This window comes from Xyrauchen texanus, chromosome 37 (assembly GCF_025860055.1).
Source record: "Xyrauchen texanus isolate HMW12.3.18 chromosome 37, RBS_HiC_50CHRs, whole genome shotgun sequence".
Taxonomy (NCBI): domain Eukaryota; kingdom Metazoa; phylum Chordata; class Actinopteri; order Cypriniformes; family Catostomidae; genus Xyrauchen; species Xyrauchen texanus.
In genome coordinates, this window is record NC_068312.1 from 26,160,268 (window position 1) to 26,173,271 (window position 13,004).

Genomic DNA, 13,004 nt, shown 5'->3' on the forward strand with positions numbered 1-13,004 from the left:
CTGTTCACAACACACTGGACATTCAAGCATCTCAGGACCTCCTCGTATTTTTCATAAATGTGCTTCGCTGTCCCTGAATGTGTTCACAGCTGAGAAGAACAGTGTGGCCTTGAAAGTTTTCATCAATAAAACTGCCCACAATACCCAGAAAACTGTGACCTCGTCGGCTTGTCCAAATATCAACGGCCAGTTAGAGACCACTGCAGTGCTGTAGCAGAACGTGCAGCTTATTCTCCAACTCTAATAAAGAATGTGGCATGAGTGTGTCACGGACCGTGCTTTTGCAAGGTAGGATGTAGCCAGGCTGTGCAATGTTCGCAAAATAATGCATCCCTTCTCTTTCTCCTTTGGTGAGTGGCTCATTGTCCATGTAGACCATTTCAAAGAAGGCCTGGTCCAGGGTAGGGCTGCACCAGCTATGTGTAAGTTCTCATGTAAATTCACCTTCTTTAAGGTAGCATTTCAGGAAATCCATCTTTCTGTTAGTGGCGTTTAACTGTGCTTAACACATTAATTTGTTGTGCTATAATGCAGTTGCATTATGGGCCGTTAACATGAGTTGTGCACGTGATGGAGCGGTAGTGGAGCACTCTTGGCGTGAGAGAAAACCACGATGCTCCGACTTTCGAAAAATCCACTCCTCGCTCCAGGCATAATCACGCCGCTCCACTCCCACTCCGCTCCGCTCACATTGTCTGATCCACACCACTAGGTATCACTGTAAGTCCAAGATGAAATTAACAAAGAGTTACTGAGTGTAAGCTAACTTTAATTCACATTTTTCAATTAAAGTTCATTAGAAATAAACATATTTACAAAGGAGAAAAAGTCATAACTTCATAATTCATTAGTGTCTAGTCTTTAACCCTCTGGGGTCGACGGACGAGCCAGCGCGTCCTGCTGGATTTTTTCGTCATTACAGCGGAAACAACATAAAATTCTCCGTCATTTTGGGGCATACAGATAAGTGTAAGACATCATTAGAGACTATAAAGTGTCTACTTTTATTTGTGTACACTCACAATAACAACAAAATCTTGTGCTTTTGTAAAATAAAGAAAATAAAAAGGGTGAGCTGTAAGCAGTCTCTGTGTTCACGAGCATATTTCTGAAACAGGTCACAAAAATGAACTGAAACTCTGCGAATACTTATCACACAAACATGAAACATGTCTAAAGAAAGCTTAAAATGTCTACTATTAAATAAACCAATTCAAATTTAAAACAAATATTCTACTGCAATGTAATCTGTATGAAACAAAGTGATGTACAGTTTCTCCTGGCTCAGCTAATAATCCCTAATGTGATCACACCCACGGGCAGAGGGCGCTATTCATACGGTAATGTGCTGAGGTGATCAATGCAAATGGTATACGCCCCGACTGTGCCTTAAAAACATCAAGTTCATTGACTTTTCTGTGCATTTGGAAGATGGCACGATACACAGGCGAGGTAGCTCCTGGACAGTGACGAAGAGTTAACATTTTCCTCAGAAAAGGAGGACTCTGATGAATGTTTGTATTTTGAAGAGTGACTTGATCCAGCCGAGGATACAATTTCGGATGAGTAAGTCATTTAATTTTACTTACATTAGTTGACATGTTATTTTATATAAACATGTACATATTTTACTAGTGGGTCTGTTTCCAGACTTGCCAGCAAGGATTTAGAGTATTGAAATTTGAAATATGACTCCTAATAAGCAAATTTTAGTTACATTTAAATGTTGTTTTTGCTAAAACAGGTATTTAAATTGTATGCTGTATGATATTAATATGATATGTAATATGGTATAAAAATAATATGAATGTTTAGATTATATTTTAACTAGTGTTTATGCTGTCTCATTATTATCAACAAAGCTTGTGCTTACAAATATGTGTTCAGGTGTAAATGAGTAAAATGCACTTTAAATATGCCCATATTAGAAAATCACCATCTTATAATGATTTCTGAAGGATCATGTGACACTGAAGACTGCAGTAATGATGCTGAAAATTCAGCATTGATCACAAATTGCATCCACTTCAACACCATCCAGCTGCCTGATGCTTCTCTCAATTAGCCCATTAGCCAATTAGACTGGGCAATCTGACAAACTTTCAAAGCCAGTGTAACCGGTCCTGCTCGACCTGCTCCCAGTGGGATTCGAACCGGAGTCAGCTGGCATGGGTGGCGGGCACATTAACGAGGAAGCTGAAGGATACAGCCTCTATTGTCAGCTGCTAGTGCGCCTCTTGAGGACAGGGGAGTTAGGTTTACACATACCATACAGCTATCACAAACCAGATGGCTCCCATTACACTCACCCCCTAAACTTCACTCCCTTCCAGGTAACAGCACCACTATAACCAGTCCTGCTCAACCCCCTCCGAGCTGGATCCGTATCAGCATCAGCTGGCATGGGTGGCATGCACTCTAATGAGGAGGCTAAAGGCTACAGCCTCTAGCATCTGTCGCTAGTGCACCTCTTGAGGCCAGGGGAATGAGGTTTACACATACCACACAGCTATTACGCACCTGCAGGCTCTTTTTTGTTCAGTTTTTGAAAACTGTATTCATTTAATAGCAAAGTTTTAAGAGAATGACAATATTTTTACCAAAACAGTAGCTAGATGCATGCTCTTGGCTTCTCGACAATTCACCCACCTTTTTTGCTGTAAGTTCTCTGCCAGTTGTGTGCCAAGTACAGCTTTGGGAATGTATTCCACCCTCGTATTTCTAAGACAAGCCCACACAGTATGTTTGATGCACTGCACTATGATATGAGTTCCACAAATCTCTGCACCATGTTCATGCACGACCTTAAACCAACTGACGTCCAAATTCCTAAAAATATCTTTGCTTGCTTAAAACTGATGTGTAATATTTTCGATGTTAAAATTATTTCTTCTATCCCAGCTTAATATGCAGAGGCAACTGTATGTAAACAATTCATAGGTTTATTTCTGTAAAGACCGTGGCTTTGTGGCACTTCCTCTGTTTATTAAAATGGTCCGTATAGACCGACACAGCAACATGGGCTCAACCAAAGCTCCCATCTCTACTATCTGTTGGGCTATCTGTTTGTTTGACCAATGGAAGACAGAGAGTCAATTCCGAAATATGTTTGAACATTTTTCCGTATGAGACACTAGTGTCAAAGAAATTACACACTTCAACTTTAACCTCCTCTGAAATGTAAATATATGATCAAACTTCAACTGATTTAGGGTCTATTTACACTTAGTCACTGCATGTGTCTTGACATAAAATTGGTATCCGATTGGAAATGTACATTTAATTTACACTTTTCAACATACTGTATATGTGTTTCAGACAAATGAATATAAATCTGATCTAGTATTACTGCATATGTACAGTATATGCAAATATAATGAAGTTAAATTTCATGATGATGTTAATGCTGTGCAACAAAACTTTGCTACACTGTATGTGGCCCATAAAAATCAGAGGAGGCTAAATTTGCTTTGACGATTGCTGTAAAAAATGCAACAGCTTTTATGTACCCCATTTTCTTTGTCATCTTTTGGCTCCCAATTTTCTGTATTTGGACATGGAGTAATGTTTTACATATGTGGCCTAAACAATCAGATGCATTAGCACTTGGTCGAGTCAGGATCGGATTGCTATTTGCCTCAAATACATCTTGGAGGGCATTGACACTTGTAATTTTCATGAACAGCAGAATCAAGACATGTATGACAGTAATCCTTCAGATTTCTCTCCTACCTGGTGTGTCCCCAAAAGGTTTAGGTGATTTGGCAGTCACTCTGGAGTTAGCGCTTGGCTGTGTGGTGCTGTGCCTCTTAGGGTGCACGGTTGAAATCACCGCATGCGTCCTTTGGGGGCTCCGCGTGGTAGTGCTAGTTACACTAACTGTGGTGGTGGAGGGAGGTAATGAGGTGACAGTGGTGTTTGGAGTCACCCTTGCATCCTCCTCAACTCCCTCATCAGCCCCTGTTGGGCCCCAGTCAATAAATCCTGCAACTGTGGTGGTCCTCCCCTCCAGGGTGTCATAGGCATCCCCTTTCAGCTGCCTCCGTGAGCGAGATAAATGCAGATTTAAATCAGATTTACTCCCCTCTGGTAATGCAATTGACTTCCCTTTGTAAGAGGGGGTCAATTTACACTCTGCACAAAGTTGTTGTTTCTGGAGAGACCTGCGGTTCCTTTGCCCCCATAATTTGGTGGCCCCCAGCTGTAATGGCAAAGGAGGGGGAAAACCACGATACAAGGTGCCCCGAGTCCTCAAGTGCTGGCCATTGAGCATTTCCCGATTGGGCAGAAGGTGTGGCTGCAGGTAGGGCACTGTTCTGGGCAGTAGTTTGAGCATGAGGCTCTGGCCTACTGGTGCACACAGAGACAGATCCAATGTAATATGGACAAGGATGAAGAGGATACACATTCTACATCCCAACATTCCCCCAGGTCTCCAAACAACCATGGAACTGGAGAGCAGAGAAAGAAAGAAGGAAGAAAGAAAGAGAGAAATCAGCAAAATTTAAGCACCTTAATCAGAGTGATTGATTTTATTCTCCAAGATCACATCACAGTGAGAGGATGCCAACTCACCAAGATTTACACAAGTTCTTTACCTTAAAGACTCCCTTGTTAGATCATTCAAGGACTGAATAGATAGGCCTGTGCAGCACTCTTTGTAACGTCCTTTTTTCCAACACCATTTTCCAGTCTAGCGATTTTCGCTTTAGGCTTCGTTCTGCTCTGTGGCTCATTAAATTCTCATAAATTGAACTCCAATATTAATTAGATGTGTGATTCCACCCTAACAGCTAGACGCTAAAAATGCTCTTCAATGTTGTTTTCAAAGACTTTGAACTTTCATGCCTTCATATTACTCTCATGCCCTCATATATTGTGTCTATAAACCAAGGATCTTTATTAATCAATACAAAGAGAGTTCATCAAGGGATATCTGTTATCTTTACTGTCCTTTAACAAAATTGGTCATGGTCGAGCACTAATTTTGTGGGATTAATAACCTCAACCATGTGCTAATGCGATGCATAATTAGTTAGCACACATATACACACGTTTTTCTTTTTCTATCTTGGTGGTGACTTTCATTGACTTCACTTTTTTTTTTATTTTAAGCTAGAAAAACTTCCTATCCTCTTCCTCTAAACCTAATCCTCTTAAAAACCTTATTGGATTATTTTTTTTTTTTCCTTCATTAAGTAATCATTTAAGCTGTTTTCCTCAATCATCCCCACAAAATAGGTGCTTTCAGAGTTTACTATTTTTGTGTGGACATTTGTTTACCCACTCATGTTTACCTAGCTGTCTAAATAAAAGCATGCCAAAGACTTCTTATATTTTTATATAAAGTTAACTATAATGATTACAGACTAACTTGTATGCCTTAAAATTAAACTTACTGGATTTTTGGAATACAGTAAAAACTTTTTATTTATATTTGGGACAATGACATGATGCTATTTTTTGCCCAGATCTATTAAGTTATATATTATTAAGTTACACAAAACAAAAATTAATTACTTGAAAACACCTCTTCTATGAAAATGTTTTCACTTAATGAATTAAAAGTCAATTTATATTTATTTCTAGGGCTTAAAGTAAATAAAAAACTTAATATGGTGTACTCCTTAATTAAATTATTGAAAAAGGAATGTTAGCATGTGTAGGAAAATAATCTTTTATTATTATGTCTTTTTAAAAAGCAGTGAAACCATTAAAAAACAAATATGATTAATATTTTTGAAAAACATTTGTCCACCAAATCTAAGTTATGTGGTGTAACCAACATAAAGGTCGCCATTCTACTGTCATATGGCAAAGAACATAAAACATAGAAAACCCTAGACCATCAAAACTGTTTATGAAGCTTAAATTATTATATTTAATAGATTATTATTTTTTCAAATCATTTTTATGAAAATACTTTTTGTTCTAGTCATTTGGTGTAATCCTGAGAAAACTTGTTAATATTCCTGACTTACCTTGTGTAAAACCAAGATGCACCCAAAGACTGTATTTCTATGAACTTGACAAATGTGTTTTAAACTAAAATATTTTTTATTTTATTTTTTCACATCAGATAAAAATATATGGTCTGCACTCTGAAAGTGCCTCTAGAAAATGTGTCTTTTATTGATTAGCAGCAGTATAGGAAGAATAAAACAGAGGAAATTATTACAATGAGAGGCATTTTGGATGCTTCATTTACAGACCATGTCTCTTGTTTTTGATTTTTGAAGAATTTTGATATTTCACCTTTTTTGTTATTTTCTTATTTTTATGATGATGATTATTATAATGATTTAACTAGCATCAGGAAAAAAAATTGTTACCAGTCTACACATAAGTAACCCCTATTGTGTTAATATTGAGTTTGCTGAACCATTGTTGAACAAATGCAGAGACATAGATGGTAGGATAGACAGTTGAGTTTGAAGCTGAGACTGAAATCAAATGACGTAAAGGAGGAACTACGGAGGTAGGAAGATGCAAAAAGAACTGTCAGATGGAATTAGTTATACAGTATATCTGTGATTAAAATAATAATATGAACATCAGTGAGAGAAAGAAAATTGTAATAGCATCTGGTTTCTCTTCAGAACCTGGAACAGTACCACACTTCTGGCTGCCACTCAAAATAGCTGTCACGAACCCCGCTCCCTCGCTCCGCCCCCTCGAGCTTCCTCGCTCGTTTTGCTCCCTCGGGCTTCCACGCCCGTTTTGCTCGCTCGAGCTTGCAGGCTCGTTTTTGCTTCTACGAGCTCACATGCTCGTACACTATCTCCCCCCTCGGGCTCACAAGCCCGCTCCCAATCACCAGAACATTATGTACACCTGCACTCGTCTCAATCACCCCTTTATTCGTTACACCTGCACCGCTCGTTAGTTCCCCTATTTATATCACAGCACATTCGTTTCACACCCGTTGGTTATTATATTTAGTTTCCCGTATCTTTGCCCCCCGCTAGTCTCGTCTAGTTTTGTACTCCTCTGGTTTACCCCTTAGCATGCCAGCGCCCCTTGTTCCCCTGTCTTTTGCTCCCACTAGTCCCGTCTAGTTGTGTCTGATTCCCGGCTTCGACCTCCCGCTCTCATTGACCACTCTCTCCCGGATTTGCCCCTTTTCTCTACTTTGATTCCCCGGCTTTTGACCCTACGCTTCCTCGACAATTCTCCCTCTGGATTTTCCCCACTGTACCTTCGCCTGCTCTTTAATAAAAGCAGTGTTTACTCACATTGTGACTGTCTCGTCTTGTGTGTGTGTGTGCGGGTTACAGAAGCAATGCATGGGTTGGAAATCATCAGTTCATGAGGAATTTTATCAACTATCATTCCAAAGAAGAATAAACTGTCTTTCATCTAAAGCACACTTCCATTTACCTATACTTAAGAGCACAATTACTTAGAGCTTGTTCAGCATGCTGCTTCCTCTGTTCACGGATAAGATGGATTCTTCAAGCACACTAGGAGAGGGCCCTTGTCTCCATTTATCCCCCTCTTCTAGCCTCTCTTCACATCTCTCTCCCTTGCTATTAAAAAAATGGACTTGTGGGATCTGGTTTGACTGAACTGGGTCAGGACATTTGGTTGACCTTTCACCTGACAGATATTACTTCACTAATAAGGTCCTTTGGTCCCATTGGGTGGGGCTTGGGGGGCCCAGACTCACACTTCTTCTGCTAATGTGTTCCATTAGAATGTAATTCCTGCCAAGAACATCACTGTATTTACTTAAGGGGATGTATCAAACAGGATGTGCCATTAATGAGTACATCTTTCTTAACAACCCCTTTTTACTTATAACGCATTGCCTATGATTCAGGTCAGTTCAGCTTAGTGGAGCACATTTAGATTTTGCATTCTGATTCAACACATCATACAAAATTCTAAGTTAGATTTTCAAAGTAAACTATTTGAATTCACATCCTAAAAATGGAAAGACACACAGAATATTTTCCCTAATTCACAGCCTGTTTTTCATAGATTTATGCAACTGTGTAATACATAAAATGTATGCCAAGTGTAAAAACAAATAAATAAATAAATGAAGAAGCAATAAATGCAATTAATTAAAACTACAAGACACAACAGGAATAAATCATCCCCCTTTTGGATATGAATTACATATAATGGTCACTATCTTTGCAAGCTTGCGTAAGATTTGTGTTTTGATGCTTAGATTTAACAGCAGCACAACTACAGACTCAGTGGGAATATAAATTAGTTCTGTATTCTCATTATAGTTTTCTCATTCATTATCATAATAATACACTTTGTATTTTTAAACGAAAGTACTAAAATAACAAATTTCTGGACACATACAAGTTAAAAGAAGTGGTTAAAAATAAAATGGAAAGAATGTTCATTATCTGTCACTCACTCAACATTGTGTCGATGTAGTTACTCTAGGGGTAGCTCTTGGGAGCCCAAACACCTCTAATCTTTGAGAAAAGGCCAATGGGAATTGGTGAGTGGAATTTGCATGCCTCTCCCCCGGACATACTGGTATAAAAGGAGCTGGCTCGCAACCACTCATTCAGGTTTTGCGCTGAGGAGCCGAGACAGGGTCCTGGCCATTTTGGTGGGTAGTTCAGTGTTGTGGAAAGAGGGACAAAAGGTCCCGTTCCCTACATCAGAGAACAGAGGTTACGACAGTAATCAAGATATGCCCTATCTGTCACTCAATCGCGGTTGTTTCGATGTAGTGACACTAGGGGTCCCTATACAAAATGCCACAACTAGCCTAACTGTGAATCACAGAGAGCTGAATTCCACTGAGATTTAAGGCGCATTACAGCGGTTTCTCCCCCTTGTGCAAGGACTGAGTGCAGAAAATGCCCCTGGGCGCTTCGACAGCCTAAAGGAGTATATATTCTTGCAATTAAAGCATATATTTTCTCTAAAGGAGTGGCACTGATGGAGAGCGTCTTTTCAAAGTTGTCTTTCCATCTGTTTTTATTTCCTGGTTGCGGTCCCTACCTCTCTGCCACTGATGGCCACGATTGCTGTCTCACCTGCATGGGCCGCGCCCACTCTCACTGCGAGAACATGACCATGGCAATGTTGTGGTCGCGGCGTTCCTTCTTCAGAGGGAAAGCCACTCCAGCTGCACCCTGCCCCGGTCCTTCTACCTATGGTATGAGGCTGTGTTGGTTAGCACTGGGGGTGATTTGGAGACCCTAATGGGAGTGGTTTTGCCGGGTAATCCCCCACGGACATCCCATTTCCAGTACGCTTGTTTGCCCTGGTCAAGTTCTGGGATGAGACAGGTGACTCGCCCCATTTGCTGTCTAATTCGGGGCTCAGGAACAGGATGAGCTTACCCCATTAGGAGAAGTGGGCATTTGCATCCTCAATTATCTCGATGACTGGCTGATTCTAGCTCACTCTTGAGACTCATTGTGTGCACACAGGGACCTTGTGCTCAGTCACCTCATCTAGTTCGGGCTTCGAGTCACCTGGGAAAAGAGCAAGCTCTCCCCAGTTCAGAGCATCTATTTTCTCAGGATTAACTTAGACTCAGTCTCTATGATAGCACACACAGTTGCTGCTGAACTGCCTGAAGTCATTCAGGTGGAGAATGGTGGTCCCACTGAAACAATTTCATAGGCTTCTGGGGCATATGGCATTGTCTGCGGCGGTTACGCCGCTTGGGTTGATGTATATGAGACCGCTCCATCACTGGCTTCAGACTCGAGTCCCAGGATGGGCATGGTGCTGCAGCACACATCGAGTGGCCATCATGCCGACCTACAGCCACTTATTCAGCCCTTGGACGGACCTTGAATTTCTGAGGGCAAGAAATTCGTCAAGTCAGCTTATGCTCACATCGCATGTCACAACTCACCTGCCGTCTGCTCCTCTGGAGTTAGCAGCGACTCAAGTAGTTGCGAGCCACCCACATCCCGGGCGACCTCAATGCCGCAGCACACGTGGTGTCACTCAGGTGAAAGTGGAGACTCCACCCCCAGGTGGTCCAGCTGATGTTTAGTTAATTCGGTGAAGCACATGTAGACACTCTGGCACCCGTGACCTGGAATCTCCATGTCTGGCCCTTGGATGGAACACTGAAAACCTAAGTGGCCTACCACTGCTGGTGGTAGACACAATCACTCAGACCAGGGCTCCCTCTATGAGCCGCCTGTATGCCTTGAAGTGGCATATATTTTGCTTAGTGGTGTTCTTCCCGACGTAAAGACACCCAGAGATGTGCAGTCGGGTTGGTGCTTTCCATCCTGCAGGAGAGGCTGGAGGGGTGGCTGTCCCCCTCAACCTTGAAGGTATATGTGGCCGGTATTATGGCGCACCACAACACAGTATATATTAAGTCCCTTGGGAAGCACGACCTGATCATCAGGTTCCTTAGAGGCTTGAGGAGGCTGAATTCTCCCAGGCCATGCCTCTTTCCCTCATGGGATCTATCCATGGTCCTGCAGGGCCTGCGGACAGCCCTGTTTGAGCCCCTAGAGTCAGTTGGGCTAATTATTGAACACTGCCCTCCTGACTGGGCTCACATCCATCAAGACGGTTGGGGACCTGCAGACGTTCTCTGTCAGCAACACCAGCCTGGAGTTCGGTCCGGCATACTCTCACGTGATCCTGAAACCCTGACCGGGCTATTTGCCCGAGGTTCCCACAACCCCGTTTAGGGATTAGGTGGTGAGCCTGCAAGCGCTGGCCCAGGAGGAGGCAGACCTAGCCTTGTCATTGCTATGTCCGGTGCATGCTTGGCACAACTACTTGCAGAGCTTTAGGCGCTCTGAGCAGCTCTTTGTCTGCTTCGGAGGACAGCAGAAAGGGAGGGCTGTTTCCAAATAGAGTATCGCCCACTGGGTCACTTTGCAAGATTCTACAATCTCCAGGTTGAGACGGTTTCGTCCCGTGTGTTGTCAGGTATGAACAGGTAAGTATGTGGGGCAACTAGCCGGGTGAACCACTTGCGTACAGCACCTTTCTCCTCCTAGAGGGGAACACGTGCAATTTTGTCCCCCCATCCAAGTTCACAAGGCTGTGGACCCTGGATGTCCTTCCTCCTTAGCCCTGTGGCAGACGAATTCAGCAGAGAAATTCGATGCCGGCCCAGTACGTGTGCTAGTAGGCCCTGTACTGTGGTAGATGCTCCACATACGCTGGTTGCCCGTGAGTAACCCCATGTGATGTATCATCCACGGTACGGTTTCCCCGTTGGTAAACTCACGTTTTCCTTGGGCAGAGTTCCCTCTGCCACCAGTGGCCGTGTTTGAAGAGCTCTGTCCCCTCCAGGTAGGACCTATCACAGAAACTTCCTCCACATGCAATGCTGCAGGTTGGTAAGTCCATGTGATGACCACTTTGAATGACCACAACCTTAATGAGTGGTTGCGAGCCAGCTCTTTTTATACCCGTATGTCTGGGGGAGTGGCATGCAAATTCCACTCGTCAATTCCCATTGGCCTTTTCTCAAAGATCAGAGGTGTTTGGGGCTCCCAAGAGCTATCCCTAGTGTCACTATATCGACACAACTTCTTGTTCCCTCCATCAGGGAATGGAGGTTACGACAGTAACCAAGACGTTATCTGCTGAAAGCCTGAAAGACAATGAACAGGCTCTACTGGTGTTAACACTTTTTTACTTTTTTTATTAGATGACATGCATAAAACGTATTAATTACCTATCAGATATCATTTAAATAGGTACCATGAAATTTCACCTTAGACTCAGTAAACAGAAGACTTTCTGACTGTCAACCATTGTGTGCCTTCACAGGGTAGCGCATAAATGCTTGTATAAGAGCCAGTATGGTGTCCAGCTACCGTGAAACGTTCTACTTGATCTAACCTTATGAATGACTTTAGTTGGTGAAATCCAATGTAGTCAAGTTGAATCAGTCATACTAAATATTTTCCCTTAAATATAAAAGTTAATATTAGATGGTACAACATGAAGCACATTACCCTGACAAAACATTTTTTACAGTGTATCCTATCTTTCTTTTTTCTGTCCTCGCTCTTTTCCAAGTGTCTTAGCAGCAGCTATTACCAATGTGTAGAAACTTAATGAATTTCGTAGTGGGATTTAACATGTTTTGCAAAATTTTAAGTATCCCCACACATTCCCTGTTCACAGTGTGCAAAATCTCCACATTTTTCTTTTTTACATGTTGCTGAAAATTAGTAATCCAGCATTGGAACACAAGAAATCAACAGTTTAATTCTATAGGACTGAAAATCCATGTCTCTCTGTGCATTTCATTATCACCTCTCTCCATGCAGCGTAGTCTGTTTAACACGCATGTGCTCTTGTAAAGGGACAGAGCGCAAGTTTTATTCCCACTGTAAAAACCAAACACAATTTTTCTCATTAATTTGCCTTTAGACATGAAGCACTGAATGAGACGTAATAAACTTTGTTAAACCCCAGTTATGCACGTGTCTGGCATTTGATATGAAAAGAATCAAGATCACTATGGCTATTAGACTTTTATTGTCAGAGCTGTTCAGCTGCAGGTTGAAGATACATATTTAAAACAGTGTACTTTATATCATCCTCATAAAACACCTGTTAAATGTCTAATTTCTGGACCATACAGGTACTTTTGTTTTTGTTCTTTGTATATCAGTCAGTGTTGGTCTTGTTTGGGTTGTCTGATTTCATGTTATATACATTGTTAATTCATAAATCATGACTAATATCTACCTATTGTATATTGCACATCACAACCGATTTAGTAGCAAGTTTGTTCTCTCAGCCAATAATCAAATCTTAAACTCTGTGAATAATCTTTGATCCTTCTTGTGAAAACACTACACATGTGCAAAAGTTGCATGACAGCATGACTAAACGGTGACAGAAAACCCATCATCTCCTCCACAGAACGCTTTGCTTAAAAACACATTTATAAATGGCATGATGGCTGAGGTTAATATGATGTATTTATTCATTTATATCTGTAAAGTGCACATATGGGATTACATAAGGCATAAATCATATCTTGCAAATTATAAATGTGATTCAATTTTGGGGGA

The 13,004-nt window shown here is 41.5% G+C and overlaps 1 protein-coding gene across 1 annotated transcript in view; it reads right to left on the reverse strand.

The window, feature by feature from the left end:
- Positions 1-13,004, reverse strand: part of LOC127631096 (adherens junction-associated protein 1-like) — a 74,449-nt gene that overhangs the window by 35,063 nt on the left and 26,382 nt on the right. Inside the window, exon 2 of the mRNA XM_052109071.1 lies at positions 3,733-4,451. Within this exon, the coding sequence (XP_051965031.1) occupies positions 3,733-4,451 (719 nt within the window). The remainder of the gene's footprint in view (positions 1-3,732; positions 4,452-13,004) is intronic.